General features: G+C 44.7%; 1 protein-coding gene across 1 annotated transcript; it reads right to left on the reverse strand.

The window, feature by feature from the left end:
- Window positions 1–1,806: 1,806 nt before the first annotated feature.
- LOC146356345 (vomeronasal type-2 receptor 26-like) lies at window positions 1,807–18,365 on the reverse strand. The gene is made up of 3 exons (XM_084832595.1): window positions 18,249–18,365; window positions 17,837–17,963; window positions 1,807–3,163 (listed from the first exon to the last, which is right to left on the reverse strand). Exon 3 carries the CDS (start codon window positions 3,087–3,089, stop codon window positions 2,247–2,249), a length of 843 nt encoding a protein of 280 aa, XP_084688721.1. The 5' UTR covers window positions 3,090–3,163; window positions 17,837–17,963; window positions 18,249–18,365; the 3' UTR covers window positions 1,807–2,246.
- Window positions 18,366–19,433: the final 1,068 nt, after the last annotated feature.

Genomic DNA, 19,433 nt, shown 5'->3' on the forward strand with positions numbered 1-19,433 from the left:
TATGCCTGCCTCTATTCAAAACCATACACAGAGCCTGAGAAACCTCAGATGCTCCGAAGGCAACTCAAACAGAAAGACACAAGGGAGATCCAATACTTACTCCACCCAGCACCCTGGCGCCATCCCTTTGGACCCATTCAGCCTGGTTGACTCAATCAATGGAGTCCACGCCTTTAATCTCCCGGGTGTCCTGACACCTGTTCTCTGGTGCCGTGGCAGACCTCAAAGGCGGTCCGGCATGCCCCACAGGCACCTTCGCCGGTCTTGTCGTTCGACCCTGGAGTGGTCCAAGGGGACTCCTGGATGCTCTCCAGATTGTTGCACAAAATGCTAGTTTCACTCCATGGAGGCTAGTCCAATTTGCCCCAAAGAGGAGAGTCAACTTCAGGCCTGGTCCAACTCGATTTTATTGTTTGCAAACAGTTTGACAAAGGAGCTCACGCTCAAAAGCAGAGTTAACCCTGGGCAACTCCCACACTACAGTTTTATCACCTTAGCTTGCATTCCTTAGCTGGTGTGTCACTTTGATTGGTTGCTAGCTGTTTGCCTAACTACCTTATCTTAGGGTTACTGCTCACTCATTCCAGGCATGCGCAGCTCTTACAATACTACTTGCTGCTTAAGACACATACAATCGCTGTTTGGTTACATTTTTTCTACAGAACTGGGGATCTTCCCCACACAATAGGTATTGGGCCACCAACACATCCAGGAGGAGATTTATGACACTGGTGCAATCCATTGCTTAATTTCAGATGCGGGGCCATGTAAACGTTAGGTCCTTATTCATTTCCTTATTGAGCTCTGTTTCAAAGTTTCATACAGATAAGAAACTGGGAACAAGTAAATAATGTTAGCATCATAGTTGGGAAGAGTGCCAGCTCTGATCCTTTTCCCGACCCTCCCAATTGCTGTTGGGAATATGGCAACTTCATCTGCAAGTTACAGGAAGGGGGACAGTTTGGCATTTAGCTAGTTAGGGGCATAGCTAGCCTCAGCAACTCTATAGCAGTAGTTCCTTGCGTGAATGGGGCTTTTTTTCCCACGGAACAGCTGGATTGAGGGAGATTACACACACACACACACACACACACGAAGAATATAGTTCTTCACATTCCCTGGTATGTTTATTCCTCATTTTGTCCATTCCCTGAGCATGTGCAGAGTGTGCTTTTTATTCAAACGAAGAGAAGGTTGCTGATCTTTCTCTTCATGCTGCATTTGTTCAAGTGAAGTGTGACTGCTTCAGAAAGAACTTTCCATTATACTGTCTCTTATTCTTCATGAGTTTCATAACAGAAGTATGATCTAGTGGTTAGAGTCCAGACTCCAGCCCAAAGTCACCCAGTGAGATAACTAACAGGAGGTTTGCTAATGAGCTGGATGTGAAAATACAAAGCTGAGCTGGGGGCAAGTGGGGTGCTGACATGTGTAGGAGTAAGTTGCATTGAACTCAGTATGACTTACTTCTGAGTAGACATGCACAGAGTTGGTTCTCCTCTCCATTTTAGCCTCACAACATCACCAACAAGGCTGGATGTGGGAATAGAAAGCCTATCAGGGGTAATAATACCTCGTGCAGGGCTCCAGACCGGCATGGTCATTTTAAAGGTTCTTTCTTTCTTTCTTTCTTTCTTTCTTTCTTTCTTTCTTTCTTTCTTTCTTTCAAACAGCGTTGCTTTAAATGAAGAGTGCATCACTCAGGCACACCTAGGGCTTGTTTTGGGAAGCCCTGAGGAGGAGGAAGTGTTTTGGCTGAAAGTAAACGAGGATTTCAATAGAAAAAGAACACCCACAAACAAGGCGGTGAGCACAATTAATTTTTTATTTTATTTTTTAAACTTATGTATTTATTATCGGAATATACTACCTTGCATTTTTATTTATGAAAATGTTGCGACTCTGTGCAGATGACAAACAAAAAGCCACATGACTGCTGGCTCCGCAGGACCTCGTGGTGCCATTCTGCAGAGGATTCCGTGGCACAGACTGAAGTGAATTCGATCCCATTTCAGTCCGTGGCAGAATTCTCTGACATCCCTAGATGCCATGAAGAGAGGGTTTCAAAAGAAAATTCCCTGGGCTCCCCCTCCTTTCATTGAAGGCCTCCCTCCATTCTTGGATCTAACTGCAACCCACAGCAAACTAACAGGCCCTGCATCTGTCCCATAACACTTTTGCCTCTATCAGAACATGTGACTCTTACCCAGACTGAAATGGAGATAGATTTTTTTTTCCATTTTTATCTATGATAAGATTCCATCATTAGTTCTCATCATGAGATGCTCCTTTTTATTCAGACCAGGCCTCAGTACAATAATGTAGCATTTGGGAAGAAAGATGCAGCACAGCAACCCAACATTGGAGGCCAAAATAGAGAAGACCTGCACGGCTACCATGGATTTCCCCTTTGTGCTCAGGTAGGAGGGCACAAAGGACACCCAGACACTGCAAAAGACGAGCATGCTGAAAGTGATTAACTTGGCCTCATTGAAGGCCCCAGGCAGCTTCCTGGCTAGGAAAGCCACCGTGAAACAGATGGCAGCCAGGAAGCCCATGTAGCCAAGGGCAGTATAAAACATGGTGACAGATCCTTCGTTGCATTGCAGGATGATCTGTCCAGGCTGGGAGTGCATGTCGGACTCTGGGAAGGGTGGAGAGATCCCCAGCCAGATGGAGCAGATGACAACTTGGACGCTGGAACAAGAAATTACAATGGAGTTGGCAAGACTCTTCCCCAGCCATTTCTTCACCTTGTTCCCTGGCTTTGTGGCCAGGAAGACCAGCACCACAGTGATCGTTTTGGCCAGCACAGATGCGACGGCAACTGAGAAGATGATGCTGAAGGCTGTTTGTCGGAGAAGGCAAGTCACTTTCTTTGGGCGGCCAATGAACAGAATGGAGGACCAAGAGGAAAGCAGGAGGGAGAAGAGGAGAAGGTAGGAGAGGTCCTGGTTGTTGGCTTTGACTATTGGTGTGTCTAGGTATTTAATGAAGGTTCCTAACACAAAGGCTGTGATTAAAGAAAAGAATAATGCAAATGAAACCAGGATGATCCCCAAAGGTTCTCCATAGGAGAGGAAGGTCATCTCCTTGGGGATACATTCATCATGGGCCTTGTTTGGATGCTGATTTTCTGGACATTTGCTGCAGTGGTCTGCATCTGAAAAGAAAGAGGGTGACTGTAGCATCATTAACGTTGGTCCTACATCCAGAACTGTCTGTGTTCTTGTAACAGCCCATCAGGTCTCATTGGGTCAAGTCATCCTCCTTCTCTTGCTGAAAACACCCAGGCAGAGAGGCAAGAGGGAGCTGGGTGTGAGTATGCAGTTAACATGGAGCACTGGCTGTGGAGGGCCCAAGCTGATGAGGGAAGCATGCCACAGCTGTGGGAGAAAAGTGACGCCTCAGTGGCAACAGCTGGGACTCCTCTATCAGACTACTATCTGTTGCTACTATCAGACACTGGGAGAGAGCAGGAACAGGAGGATGGTAGGGAGAGCAAAGAAAGGGAAGGCAGGCTGGTCAAAGTGGCTCGCCAGAGGGCAGACCATGACTGCCAAGGCAGATGCTGCAGGAGTGCCTCACCGGCAAGCACCACCCAGGCCCTCCTTTGCTGGGAGACCTGTTCCTTCCCAATTGGCAGGTACAGGAACACCTCAGCATATCACAGCCTGGGCTTAGCATCTCTCTCTGGGGCGCATAAAGAGTCCCACCTGTGGCAATTGCCCTGGTTCAGAGATTCTCTCCAATAGTCAGATTTCTCCTAAAACCAGCTACCATCTAGAGTTTAATCCTTCACTCTCAATATGGGTTATACAGAATTCTATTACTTAAGAAACACACTCTCAGACAAGATTTGTCTTGTTTCTTTACCACAAAAGTAATAACAGTACTAAATTCAAGCACTCGTGCATGCATAGATTCAAACACATGACACCTCCATCATCATTCTAAGCAAGTTCATTTGCCCATTCTCAGTGATAATTAGGGATGTTAGAGAATTCCGCCGCAGAATCCATGGCGGAATGGAGCAACACGCCCCACCACCCCGTGAAAGCCCTGTGAAACGAAGCCTACCTGGCTGCAGCTCTGGCTGCGGCTGCGGCTCTGGCGGCGGTGGCCATGGCTCCGGCTGCTGCTGGGCTGGTGCGGATACAAATGATGTCCTGAGTAGGGGACGCCACTAGCGTCCCTATGGTAGCCCATGATAGGCTACGTAAATATTTACGTAGCCTATCACGGGCTACCATAGGGACGCAAATGGCGTCCCCTACTCAGGACGCCATTTGCGTCTGCACCAGCCCAGCAGCGGCTGGAGGCCCCACTGTGGGTTGGCCTGGGTGGCAGCTCTGCGGCCTGGCCGGGGAGCAGAGCCAGCTGGGCAGGATTCCGGGGGGGAGGAATGGATAGCCTCCCTCCCTGTCGAGGATTTCGGGGGAAGGGACGGAGCACCACCCCCCCACCACGGATGTCCCTGGACGAAACCAGGTAAGCATTTCGTACATCCCTTGTTGTTGTTGTTGTTCAGTCGTTCAGTCGTGTCTGACTCTTCGTGACCCCATGGACCATAGCACGCCAGGCCTTCCTGTCCTGCGCTCTCTCCCGGAGTGTGCTCAAGTTCATATTCATTGCATCGGTGATGCTGTCTAGCCATCTCATCCTCTGTCATCCCCTTCTCCTTTTGCCTTCAGTCTTTGATAATCAAATCAAGCTTGACAAGTTGCTTCTACAGGCAACACATCAAAGGAAGCTGGTCCTAAGGGATTGTGCCCACTGTTGCATGTTCTCAGTCTCTTTTATATACTTTTTGGATGCTAAAAAATACCTCCAAACTATGCTTACTACTAATTATCTTTCTTATCTAAGAATCCCAAAAATACTGTATCATTTCTACTTTAAAACTTTATCTGTCTAAATAAGATTATTGAATTTTGAAGCTTTTTATTGTTATGCATAACAACATAACAACACAAACCTTTTAGCTTTCTTTGACACGTTACACGTATCTTTTTTGTCTTGTGAGCTTGTTATCTTATACGTATCTTCTCTTCTTGTCTCGGGCCTCTCTTTAAATGGATGGCATTAGGTTCTTGGCATATCCAGGTAGACAGAGCTCCTCCCACAATTTTGGCAGTTAGGGTAGTTTGATGTATAATGTCACGTTAATTACAGTTTGATCCATTTTCCCATGCTAAATTGATTTGATGGGGAGATCCAGATTTAAGAACGGTCAAGAAAATATTTTTATGGCGGATCTGGACCGATAAGATGATCTTTACTTTAGATCAATTAGTGGGGGGTTGATGATGAGCTTTTGGTATTTTCAACTTTGCAAGAGCAATTTGATTTGCTGGCTTCAGTGGAATGGCAGTACTTGCAATCGAAACATTAGTTGGTATCTAGATTTGGTCCTGCTGCTGTTACTGCTTGTCAAGTTCGGCTAATTGTTGGAGGTGTAATGGAGTCAATGCTTCTTTTATTCACATGTTTTGGAAATGCCCAATGGCGGCCTCCTTTTGGGAGGAAGTTATTGTACAGATAAATTTTGTATTGGAAAGCTCTTTAATATTTACTGATGTAAATACTCTTTTCAACTACTTACCTGCTTCTCGGAACGTAACACATGGTCAGCATAAATGGATTTTTCATGCCCTTTTGGTTGCTAAAGGACTGATACTACAATATTAGAAGGATAAAAGCTCACCACCTATAACACAATGGACTGAAGACTTAAAAAAACTAGCAGCGTTTGAAAGAGTGGTATAGGCGTAACTTGCCAATGGACTTATATGCAGATATTTGGACAGCTTTTACTGGAGTGCATGTGTAACCTCCCCCCACTTTTTTTTGTGTGTGAATATTTTAATGATAGAAACTGAGGATTTTGAACATGTATTTCTATTTTTTTAATTTCTTTTTTCGGTTTTGTAAGGTTTTCAGTTTGTTTTGTTTTTTAAAGATTCACAATAAAAGGTTAATTTTAAAATATCTTATACGTATTTCATTATATTTATGATTTGGGATGAGATTTTAAGTAACTTATCTGATGGCCTATCTGGTCTCACTATGGTTTATAGCAGAGCTCTGCACATCCACCCCCACCCCCAACCTGCTTCAGAGGCCATTTCGGATTTGGCCCTGATCTGCTTTGGATGGCTTCAGACCTGATCTGATGAACTTCGGACTCCATTTCCGAAGTAAGATTCAGAAATCTGAATTATTCATATATTACATTTTCCCAGTGACTTGCACTGGAAAACAGAAATGGCCATAACTTTTTTAGTTTTATGATAAACACATCAAATTTGGAGACCTGGCAGTCCCAATGGAGATGATTGAACCTGCCAATTTTTAGACAGTTAGGTCCAGTGAAATCTGTGCTAGGCACAGGTAAACTTTGCTTTTTTCAAGAAAATCTGTCAAAGCAAATAGCAATCATTTTTCAGTGCTTCCACATAGGGATGTCAGAGAATTTCTCCACGAATCTCCAGGAGGCCAAATGCCAATGCATTCGTACCCCCGAAACTGGTGGAGAAACGGTCCACCCCCCCGCCCGCCCCAGGGATGGGACTTACCTTTGGTGAATGTCCCTCGCAGCGGTGGCTCCCGGCAGCGGTTTGGCGGCGGCGGCAGCCAGTCTTCTCGACTGGCTGCTGCTGCCGCCATTTCCAAGTAAAAAACAACAACAACAGCAACAAACGTGATAGGCTACGTAAAGATTTGCATAGACTATCACAGCTAGATTTTCAAAAAACACCGTGATAGGCTACGTAAATCCTTACGTAGCCTATCATGGCTGACTTTGGGGGAAAAAAAAAAGCGCGTATGCAAATGGCGGTACCCATGGGCACCGCCATTTGCGTACATGCTTTTTTTTTTTCAAAGTCAGCCGTGATAGGCTACGTAAGGATTTACGTAGCCTATCACGGCTGACTGCAGGCCGGGGTCGCAAACGGCGGCGGCTATGTCCGCCGCCATTTGCGTCCCAGCAGGACAACAGGATTCGCAGCCGGAGAGACAAGGCGCTCCCCCCCGGCCAGAATTTCGGCGGAGAGGGATGGGGCACCTCCCCCCCATCCAGAAATTCGGCAAGGAGGGACGGGGTGCCTCCCCCCCAGCCAGAATTTTGGGGGGAGAAACGGAGCGCCTCCCCCCACCGCAAAGCAAGCTTCGGGATCAGGTAAGTGACTTTCGTCCATCCCTACTTCCACATAAGTAAATGGAATTTGGGGACTTGTTAGCTCCTATGGAGATGACTGAAAGTGCCCAATTTCAGATGGTTAGGTCCAGTGGCATTTGTGCTAGCCATGCATAAAACTTCCTGTTCTCAAAAACTAAAGCAAAAGGTGACAAGAACTGCCAAGCCACAGAGGGGATTAGAGTTGCTAATCAGAAGGTTAAGGTGACAATTAGGAAGTCACTATCCCTAACTCTCATGTAGGTGTTTTGAAGTGCAAAACAACCCCCATCCCCTAGTACTTTTCTTTTGCCTGTCCTGAATCTGCCACTGTTCAGCTTCAGTGTATGACCTGACACACTTCAAAGGAGGAAAAGTTAAAGGGAGAAAAGTTAAATCTCTCTTTGGCTGCAATACACATTACCTGGGAATAAGTCACACAGAGCTCAGTGAGTTCATAGCCACCATCCATACCATCCAGCCACCACTCCGGTGGGCACGTTCAAGGCTGGCACAGTCAGCCTGGCAGTGGAGGAACCATGCACAACAGGCTAAGAAGAGTGTCTTGCCTGTTCGGAGTTGATTTACTGCACTGAGGGCAGCACAGTGGGCAGGCATGAGTGTCAGAGGCTGGCAGAGGAGGAGGGCAGTGGTGGGGTGTCACAATGCCTCCCATTGTTGAAAACACCCTCTCACTTGGGATGCTGGTCAGTGGGCAGCTGAATCATTCCATGGCCACTTTAGCCAGATCCAACGAAACCTGACTGTGGGATGACCAAGAGACAATAGGATCCATGGAGGAGTTCTCCATGGGCTCCACCAGGTAATGCTGCAGAGACATTGCAGTGTTATCCTTGCAGATGGGTTGGGTGCCTCTCCCCCCAACAGCTGCTTGTACTGCCTTGGCCCATAACCCCTGGCCTGTGGTCCTGCTGCTGCTGCAGGGTGCTGCTGATAGAAGGGATAGTCCACTCTCCCTCCTCCTTCTCCAGCACCTGCTCCAGCCTCTTCGCCTGTTCCTCCCTCACTTGCCCCACCAGGATTTCCTTCCATGCCCTCCAGGAGTTCTATGCACAAAGCCCATCCTTGAGATGGGGTCTGCACGTGGTGGCCAACATGGATGACCTCTCCCAGGATCCGGGATCCACCTTCCGTACTAGGCCATCCCTCAGCCTTGGCACCACTTCCCATACATCTGGCAGGAAGTGCCTGCCTGTGACAGGATCCCTGGAATCCAGGAACTCACCCATCTGTTTCTGGAGATGCCCGGCCACAGGGATCACCTGGCTGAGGAGCGCAGTGCTGGTGCTCAGGCTCTCTATGGCCTCAAGGAACGGCTTGAGGACCACCACAAGCTGGAACATAGCATCCCACTGCTGCCTGCGCATGTATGCTTGGATGCCAATGTCCCCAACCCTGGACACCTTGTGGACAGCATGCTGTTTCTCCACAATACGCTCTGGCATGAGGTACGTGAACGTCCAGGTTGTTCCACGTCCTGCACCAGCCTGTTCTGTGGGAGCCCCAGCTCCTCCTGCTTCTCCCACAGCAGCCTACTGCCCTTGATGCCATGGTGGAAGTGCCCAGCCCCCTTCCCGCAATTCCCCAAGAGATTATGGACATGACACAGGGGGGTGGGATTGGGATACACCTTGGTGCTGCCCATACCAAGAGCATCCCTCACTATCAGTTTGACGATGTGTGCAATGTGGCAGATGCCCTCAAACCATCCACCATCACACACAGCCTTCACCACGTTGGCTCCCACATTTGTGATCATGTAGCCGCGAGTCAGCAGGTACCCGGCCAGCCACCCCTACAACATGCGGTTCATGTCCTCTGTGATCTCTGCTGCCATGTGGGACTGGTCCGTGACTTGTGCATGAAGGAGAGCCCAGCAATACCCTCCTTCCCAGTCCCAGAAGTGCTGGCCACTACCGTCCCTGGGGCTGCCCCATAGGGAGCTGTCAGGGACAAGTAACACTCAAACTAACCAGCTGTGCAAAGCTGAACAGAAGAGAAAGGTGTGTCTGTGTGTGTGGGGTATATTTTATTTTATATCAGAATATAGATGAAGAGTTGAAAAATGGGAAGGGCAGGAATAGTAATTGAGAAGGGCAGGGAGGGGCGAGCCAAAGAACAAGCAGTAAGCAAGAAAACAAACTCAAGTCTAACAACTGGAAGAGTGAGTGTTGTTTTCTACATATATATTTTTTGTAGGGCGTTAAAAAAAGAATCTAGAAGAAGGTTTTAAGGGACATGGAAGACTACGAAATTTAAGGGAATTCAAGGAATCTAGAAGATGGATTTTATGCAACTGGAAGACTAAGAAATGGAATTGAGAAGGGCAGAGAACTGCTGCACTAGTACAATGCAATACTAAAGAACTCTCCTCCTTCTACCAACTCTCTTGCCCACTGGGAAACAAAAGCAGAATCTCCTGTTATATATAACCCCTCCTCCACCCCTGGGATTGGAGACTGCTGGGTTAAAAATTCAGCCCTACTGGCCCCTAGAGATGTTACTTGCCAAGGCTCAGTTCCCCCCTCCCAACTCCTCCCCTCCCCCTCCCTAATCTTAAGCAAATGGTGACATTTCCCAGACAGGCTGTCTGGGCTTCAGAATCATCTGGATCAGTCCAAAACAATCCAAAGCAATTCAGACCAATATGACCCGCTTTGAACCAATCTGGATCCTATTTGGATCTGGAATGATTCGGTCTGAATCACCCTGCTTTGGTTTGGATCCAGAACTGAAGTGGTATACAGCCCTATGTTATGGTGCCCTCTTTAACCCTGTTAAGTGAAAATCATAACCCTAAATTTAACATTTCACACCTCCTTACCTGGATTCCTCTCAAATCAGTAAAGTGTGCAAATGATTTATCTCTAATGGCCTGGTACTGTCTGAGCAATGAGACACTTTTACTCCTCCCGGGTCGGAAGGCAAAACTTGCTTGCTTTATGCATTGGGGTCTCATTTATCATTCCAGAATTCTCTTGATGGTGTGTGATTATAGAATTTCCTAATTGGGCTGCAAGGATAAGATGATGCTGGGAGGAAAGATTGGCCTGGTGTGCCGCACACCCCCTGCCTGGTCTGCAGAGCTACTTCCCTGTGAACGGACAACATCCATTGAAGGACAACCATGAAGTCTTGACCCCTGAATGTCCAGTACATCTAAAGGGGAAAGCTGAATGTGTTCCTAGTTGAAAGCCAGGAAGGGAAGGAGGGAGGCGAAGTTCCTTTCCCGGAGTTGTAAGTCTATATGCTTACCAGTCCTCAGTGCTGTGACTGGGGGAAAGAAGACGCACAATTAGGGATGTAAGAAAATCACTTACCTTTTCGAAGGGTGACATTAGCGGTGGGGGGGAGGCACTCTGTCCCTCCCCCCAAAATTCTGGCAGAGGGGAGGCACTTTGTCCCTCCCCCCCTAAATTCTGGCCGGGGGCGTGGTGCTGCATCCCTCCCCCCCGAGCCACCACCATTCGCGTAGCCACCACCATTTGCGTCCCTGAAGTCAGCCGTAATAGGCTACGTAAATGTTTACGTAGCCTGTCACGGCTGATTTAAAAGAGAAAAAAATGCACGTACACAAATGGCGGCGCCCATGTGCGCCACCATTTGCGTTCCTTATTTTGGCACGTCTTAGTCTACGTAAACATTTATGTAGACTAAAATGGCGAAAATAAGGGAATGCAAATAGTGTAGAAGCTACGCTATTTGCGTTCCCCTTATTTTCGCTGTCTTAGTCTACGTAAATGTTTACGTAGACTAAGATGTGCCAAAATAAGGAATGCAAATGGCAGTGCCCATGGGCGCCACCATTTGCGTACGCGCATTTTTTTCTTTTAAATCAGTCATGATAGGCTACATAAATCTTTACGTAGCCTATCACATTTTTTTTGTTTTTCTGTTTTTTTTACTGGAAATGGAGGCGGCGGCAGCCGGTCGGAAGACCAGCCACCACAGCCGCCACCTCCAAACCACCGCTGAACTGCTTCCGGAGCCGCTGCCACCAGGAAGGTTCGCCCAAGGTAAGTCCTGTCCCGGGGTGGGCGGGGTGGGGGTGGCAGACCATTACGCCACCAATTTCAGGGGCCCGAGATTCGTGGCGAAATTCTCTGACATCCCTATGCACAAAGAAAAGCTGGCTGTGCTTACATGTTTGCTCCTGCGATTATGGAGACTGTGGAAGAGGGTGGGGTTACTGTGCCCCTTCTGGGACACCCACTCAAAGTTCGATTCCATTTGGAAGAAACATGGGGATGTGGGAGAGGTGATCAAACAACAATTTTATGCAGAGATAAAAATGGATACTCAAAAGAATATACAATTTTTTTCAGAAAGACATAAATCTTTTTCAAGGACTGATATGATTCGGACAACTGAAGAGCTTGCTAAAAATATTGGCAAAGTACAAGTTCTACCAAGATCATTTTTGGACCATTACCCTATATCTATATCATATGTAAAAAAAGCACTACTTTTAGATGGAGATTGAATGAAATGATATTTCAAAATAAAAGTATTGTGGGTGACACTAAAAAGAAATTGAGATAATTTTTTGAATTGAATCTGGTTAAGGGAACAAATATCCAAACAGTATGGGATGCAAGTAAGGCATGAGAGGTTATTTTATACAAGAAAACACGCAACTGAAAAAGAAAAGAGAAGAGAAGGTACAAAATATTCTAAAACAGATAAAGGAGAAAGAAGAATTTCTAAAGAAGAAACCAGGAAAGGCAAGTGTCCTCCGACAGATTAAATTAGTCCAACAACAATTGTCGATGTTAATAGTTCAGGATATGCAAAAAAAAAAAAAAATTGTAAAACAAAGAAATTTTGAATTTGCTAATAAACCAGGAAGATGGTTGGCCTATAAACTTAGAAAGAAAAAAGAAAAGAAAACAATTGTGAAAATAAGTGAAAGTGGATTAGAATTACCCAATAATGTGGCAATTCAGAAAGCCTTTTATCAATATTATTCAAATTTGTATAAAGGACACGATATCTCCCCAGAATTAATGGATAAATATATTCATAAACAAAACTTACCAAAAATTACTAAGGAACAAAAACAAACGATGAATGGCCCAATAACAGTAAATGAAATGGTGGAAGCAACAATAAAAAAATTAAATTGGGAAAAACTCCAGGACCAGATGGAATATCAGGATTATATTATAAGAAGTGTGAAGACGGAATTTTACAACAGCTGAAAAATATGATGAACCATATTTTAGAAAAGGGGAGGTACCGGAAACATGGAAAACTGCATATATAACATTAATACCTAAAGAAGGACAGGATTTAACCTCGACAAAAAAACTACAGCCCAATCTCATTATTACACAATGACTATAAGATATTTTTGCAACAGTTTTGGCAGAAAGGCTCAAGAAAATATTGCAGGAGTTTGTAGATGAGGACCAAAGTGGTTTCTTACCAAGGAGACAGATGAGAGATGATGTAAGAACGGTCTTGAATGTGGTGGAATATTTGGAAAAACACCCAGAAAAACAAGCAGCTCTGATCTTTTTAGATGCAGAGAAAGCATTTGATAATCTCAGCTGGAAATGTTTAATTAAGACTTTAGAAGAACTGGACTTTGGAGAAAACTTTATAAAATGGGTGAAATCAGTATGTACTGATCAAAAGGCTCAAATCATTATAAATGGGGATTTGACTAAACTTTGGGAGATACAAAGAGGAACAAGACAAGGTTGCCCATTGTCACCGCTACTGTTTATATTGGTTTTGGAATTACTGAACAGAGATATAAGACAAGATGATTGAATTACAGGAATAAAGAATAAAAAGGAGAAATACGTATAAACTGAGGGCTTTTGCAGATGACTTGGTGTTTATGTTGGAAGAAGCTTTAAAAGGAATTGAAATCTTAATGAAAAAATTAAAAGAATTTGGAGCAGTGGCAGGGTTCAAAGTTAATAAACAGAAAACAAAAATTTTAACAAAGAATATGAATGTTCAAGAAAAGAAGCTGATGGATAAGACTGGCTTCCAAATGGAAAAGAAAGTAAAATATTTGGGAATCTTTTTGATGAATATGAATTGTATGCTTTTTCAAAATGACTTTGTAAAAGTATGGAATGAAATTAAACAAGACCTATTAAAATGGGGGAAATTACAGCTATCACTTTGGGGAAGAATCGCAACATCCATACTGAATCTATTACCTAGGATGTTATTTTTGTTTCAAATGATACTCATCATTACATCAGATTTACCTTTTAAGCAGTGGCAGAGAGATATAACAAAGTCTATATGGCAAGCAAAAAAACCCAAGAGTTAAAATAACAATTTTACAAGATGCAAAGGAAAGAGGTGGCTTGGGATTACCAGATTTTAAAACCTATTTTTCTGCCTGCTGCTTCATGTGGATGAAGGAAGGGGTGATGCTGAAAAATTGAAGACATTTAGAACTAGAAGGACATGAATTGAGATATGGTGGCATGGTTATTTGTGGTATGATAAAACAAAAGTGAATGTAGACTTTAATAATCAGTATATAAGAAGGGCTGTATGAAGAATTCGGAATAAATATAAATTAAGGTTCTATCAAAAAATACCACGTTGGATATCTTCACAAGAAGCAAGACATAGAAGAGAATTTGATAGTATGCATAAATGGATAAGATATAATGATTGACTGGAACTGTCACAAGGGGAATATAAGTTAAAATCAAGGGAAAGTTTATTGGAAGAAGGTCATGTCCGTCAGTGGTTTTCATATTTGCAAATTAAAGAAAGGTTTAAAATAGCTGAGAAAACCGGTGGAGTTGAACAAACAGAATCTGAGTTTGAAACAGCACTGTGTACAAATGATGAACATGTTATTGCTAAACTGTATAAATTATTGTTAAGGTGTAAGACAGAGGAGGAACAAGTAAAAGACTGTATGATAAAATGGGCACAAAATGTTGGTCATAATATATCAATGGAAGAGTGGGAAAAGATGTGGGGAAAAGATTTAAAATTTACTTGACGTACAAGTCTTAAAGAGATTTTTTATAAGATGATGTATAGATGGTGTATGTCACCATTTAAATTGTCTGAAATGTATAAAGTTGTTTCTTGAAAATGTTGGAAATGTGAAGATCAAGAGGGAACATTTTATCATTTATGGTAGACTTGTAAAAAAGCTAAAACATTTTGGAAATGAATACAGTCTTTAGCGCAAAGAATATTAAAGCCTACTATAGAATTAAAGCCAGAAACATTTTTATTGGGACTACCAGATAAACACGTAAAAGAGAAGGGGGGAACACTCTTTCTCTACATGACAATGGCAAGGTTACTGTATGCACAAAAATGGAAGGATGGAACAATACCAACTGTGAGTGAGTGGATCATGAAAATGATGGAGCTGCAGAGATGGCAAAACTTACTATTATAATTAAAGAAGGATCAACAACTACATCTTTGTTAGATTGGAAACCTTTTATAGAATTTGTACAAGAAATAGAGAAAAATGATATCTATGTATGTGGATTTTGAACTTTGAGATGGTTAATTCTCTTTTTTTGTTGTTCAAATTATGAGAGAAATGAGATAATGTCTGTGAAGTCAATGTATGATATACAACTAAGATAAGAACTAGAGAATAATAATAAACATTTGTTGTGTAAGTGGAGCCAAAGGTAGATACCTTATAATCTTAAGAGATATTTTACTGTATGTGTATTGTGTGTTTATGTTGTAGTTATGTTATGTTTTTCTTTTTTAAAAAATTAAAATATATATAAAAAAACAATGTGTAGCAGGGGAGGGGAGAGAGAAACATTCCCTGGTAGAAGACCTACTTTCTGATCAGGAGGTTCAACCCAAAGCCTCATCACCAAAGAAGGATCTCAGGTAGCCAGAGCAGGAAAGCTGCATCTGGGAGACCTTATGGAGCTGCTACTGCCAGTCAGAGTAAAATAGTCAGTGCTGGGCTTGGTGGATTTGGGGGTTGACTGGATATAAAAACAGCTTCCTGTGTTCTGCAGATATGGATTATAAAGCATGCTAAGCCAAACATTGTTCAGGGGAGTCTCCATGTGATTATCGTATCTTTGTCTTCACCATGTTCCTGTGAGCTACATGGGGCTAAGTTGTAGCAAGGGGCTAATTCCAGGGAACTCCCATTAAGCTACAACCATGCAAAAGGGATCCTTCATACAGCCTCCTTATCTGACACATCCATGGAAAGTTTTGCTAGAGTGTTTGAAAGGAATAGAAGAGAGAATCAAAGCAGAGTAGGGGAGAATATTGGGCAGATACAAATACTTGCCCTGTTTCTCAAGGGAATGCCCATTCCTGGGAACTACAGACCAGTCAGTCTGACATAAATACCTGGGAAAATTCTGGAGCAGATGATAAAGCAATCCATCTTTAAGCACCTTGAAAACAATGCAGTGAAGCCAACATGGATTTGTCAAGAACAAATCCTCCGAGATGAATCTAGGGATGGGGGAGAATTTCTCCCCGAAACTTCGGGGGGCTGAGTGCCAATGCATTCAGCCCCCCGAAATCGGCAGTGAAATTCTCCGCCACCTCCCTGCCACCCCCCGGGATGGGACTTACCTTTGACGAATGCCCCTCCCGGCGGCGGGTCCCAGTGGCAGTTCGGCGGGTTTTCGTCAGGGGCGGGGGCGGCAGCTGGTCTTTCGACCGGCTGCCGCCACCGTCATTACAAGGAAAGTAAAAAAACAACAACAACCCCATGATAGGCAATGTAACGATTAATGTAGCCTATCATGGCTAGATCTCCAAAGTCAGCCATGATAGGCTACGTTAATCATTATGTAGCCTATCACGGGTGACTTTGAAAAAAAAAATGCGTACGCAAATGGCGGCGCCCATAGGGCACCGCCATTTGCGTTCCTTATTTGGTCCCTGTAGTCTACGTAAAGATTTACGTAGACTACGGTGAAAACAAGGGCAACGCAAATAGCGTTGCCCTTATTTTCGTCGTAGTCTACGTAAATCTTTACGTAGACTACAGGAACCAAATAAGGAACGCAAATGGCGACGCGCTATGGGGGCCGCCATTTGCGTACGCGCTTTTTTCTTTTTTCAAAGTCACCCGTGATAGGCCATGTGACGATTTACATAGCCTATCATGGCTGACTTTGGAAATCTAGCCATGATACGCTACGTAAATTGTTACGTAGCTATCACGGGGGTGTTGTTGTTTTTTTACGTTTTTTTTTTGCGGCCGGGTAGACAGGGAGCTTCTACCTGGCCTGAATTTCGTCAGCAAGGGATGTGGCGCCTCCACCCCGGCCTGAATTTTGGCCAGGCGAGGCGGGGCACCTCCCCCCCCTCGCCTGAACTTTGGGGGGAGAACTGAAGCGCCTCCCCCCCACCGCGAAGCAAGCTTCGAGAACAGGTAAGGGACTTTCGTCCATCCCTAGATGAATCTGATCTCATTTTTTGATCGAGTAACCTCTCTTGTGGACTGTGGGAATGCTGTGGACATAATATACCTTGACTTCGGCAAAGCTTTCGACAAAGTGCCGCATGATATCCTGATGAGAAAAATAGCTTAAAGTGGGCTAGATGAAACAACCATCAGGTGGATCCACAGCTGGCTACAGAATTGGTGTCAAAGAGTGCTTATCAATGGGACCTTCTCAAACTGGGGAGAGGTAACGAGTGGGGTACCGCAGGGCTCAGTCCTGGGCCTAGTGCTCTTCAACATTTGTATGAATGACTTGGAGGAGGAGGTGAAGGAAATGCTGATCAAATTTGCAGATGACACCAAATTGGGTGAGATAGCTAACACTTTGGAAGACAGAAACAAAATTCAAAGTGATCTGGATAGACTGGAGTGCTGGGCAGAAAACAACAGAGTAAAATTTAACGGGGATAAATGGCAAGTTCTGCACCTAGGAAAAAGAAACCAAATGCACAGTTACAAGATGGGGGCTACGTGGTTCAACAACACTACAAGTGAGAAGGATCTTGGAATTGTTGTCGATCACAAGCTGAATATAAGCCAACAATGTGATGTGGCTACAAAAAAGGCAAATGCTCTTTGGGGCTGCATTAATAGAAGCATAGCTTCCAAATCCCGGGAAGTAATAGTTCCCCTCTACTCATCTGGTTAGGCCTCATCTGGAGTACTGTGTCCAGTTCTGGGCACCACACTTGAAGAAGGATGCAGACAAACTGGAAAGGGTTCAGAGGAGGGCAATGAAGATGATCAAGGGCCTAGAAACAAAGCCCTATCAAGAGAGACTGAAAGAACTGGGCATATTTAGGCTTGAGAAGAGAAGACTGAGGGGAGATATGATAACACTCTTCAAGTCCTTGAAAGGTTGTCACAGAGAGGAAGGCCAGGAGTTCTTCTTGATCATCCCAGAGTGCAGGACACGGAATAATGGGCTCAAGTGTCAGGAAGCCAGATTCTGGCAGAATATCTGGAAAAACCTCCTGACTGTTAAAGCGATATGACAATGGAACCAATTACCTAGGGAGATGGTCGGCTTTCCCACACTGGAGGCATTCAAGACGAGGCTGGACAGCCATCTGTCAGGGATGCACTGACTTGGATTCCTGAACTGAGCAGATTTTGGACTCGATGGCCTTGTAGGCCCCTTCCAACCCTACTATTCTATGATTCAATGATCCTTGGAGGTCACCTACCATTCTGAGTGGAGATTGTCCCTTCTGCACACAGAGCACAGGCATAGCAGCAAGGTGGCTCTCCGTCCTGAATCTCTTTGGCATATCCAGGGTGACAGCTCTCAACACACCTGGAACGAGGCACAGTCTAGCAATAAAGAGAAGGAGCACCAAGGAAAAAGTCTGAGAGTTTTTTGTGCCTGTGGAAATCAATCATTAAGTCTGGAAAGGACCCAACAAGCTTTCTAGCCTTAGTGACCCCAAGTGACCTCAGGACTTTATCTTAAGGAAACATTATTTATGAACAACAACATGGCAGGGAGACCTCTTTGGTCCCTTTGTTACAACAGTTATAGCCACCTTTTCTATACATGTGCACAAGGCACTTTTCAAAACTGAAAGATCTAAGGTTAGGGATGTACGAATCCCTTACCTTGTTCCATTGTGAGGCTTCCGTGGTGGGGGGAGGAGCTCTGTTCCTCACCCCGGAATCCTCCCTGGCCAGCTCTGCTCCATGGTGGCTCCACGGAGCCACCGGCCAGGGCCGTCCGCAGCCAGAGTTCCGGCCGTAGCAGCTGCCATTTGCATCCAGCCTGGCTGCCGTGATAGGCTACGTAAGTATTTACGTAGCCTATCACAGAAAGAGCAGTGGGGCAAACTGCATAGCGGCCGCTGTTTGCATCCCTGCTCTTTGCCATGATAGGCTACATAAATACTTACGTAACCTATCACGGCAGCTTGGCAGGACGCAAATGGTGGCAGCAGCAGCCTACCAAAAGACCAGCCTCTGCCGCCAGAGCCCCAGGTAAGTTTTGTTCCGGGGGGATTCCACAGGGTGGGGGGGGGTGGGAGGCTGTTCCACCACGGATTTTGGGGGTCACTGATATCCGTGGTGGAATTCTCCGCCATCCCTATCTAAGGTACAATATCAAAGTAAATGAACATACAGTCCTAGAACAACAAAAATTACAAACAGCACCAATATAACTGCGACCATAAAACTAGAGACTGTCAGATTGTAGCCCTTATATTACATATAAAGCAGATTTCTTTGCTACATCTTCAAAACATATTTGTGCAGTCAGTCTCAGTGTGATTGCTCTTAAATGTTAACTGTTCAGGGAGGCAACTGCATAGCCTTGGCACCAGAACTAGAAAAGCCCCTCTCGTCTTCGTATGTTTTTTATTATTTATTTTTTGCTCCTCGGTGGCAGAGCAGACAAAAAATATCCTAAGGATTGTTTCAAAAACCATGGAATATTGTGGGAGAAATACTATTTGGGTTATTATTATATTCTGAGGTGTATAAATAAAATAAATAAGTAACCCAGACTGTAATGGGTCGAGATAATCAGTATCTTCCAAGAACATCTGCAATTGCCCAACCACTGCCTTCTCAAGTACCTTTCCCAGGAAAGGAGTATTCGTGAGTGGGCAGAAGTTTGCATAAACCTCCAGGGCCGCACCACCCCTCCTTCAAAATGGTGGGAACCATTCCATCAAGTAAAGACACATTCATGACTCCATGGATCTACTCCTGGCTAGCTCAGATGAGCCAGAATGGGTAAGGCTCGAGAGAGCAGGTTGTAGGCTGAACAGCGACAAGCATCTTCTCTGC

The sequence above is a fragment of the Heloderma suspectum genome, chromosome 2, assembly GCF_057233095.1.
Source record: "Heloderma suspectum isolate Gila_16-S chromosome 2, 16-S_ref, whole genome shotgun sequence".
NCBI classification, from domain to species: Eukaryota; Metazoa; Chordata; class Lepidosauria; order Squamata; family Helodermatidae; genus Heloderma; species Heloderma suspectum.

Excerpts from the sequence above, each read along its gene's own strand:
- LOC146356345 (XM_084832595.1), bottom strand. The coding sequence starts at position 3,089 with ATGACCTTCCTCTCCTATGGAGAACCTTTGGGGATCATCCTGGTTTCA.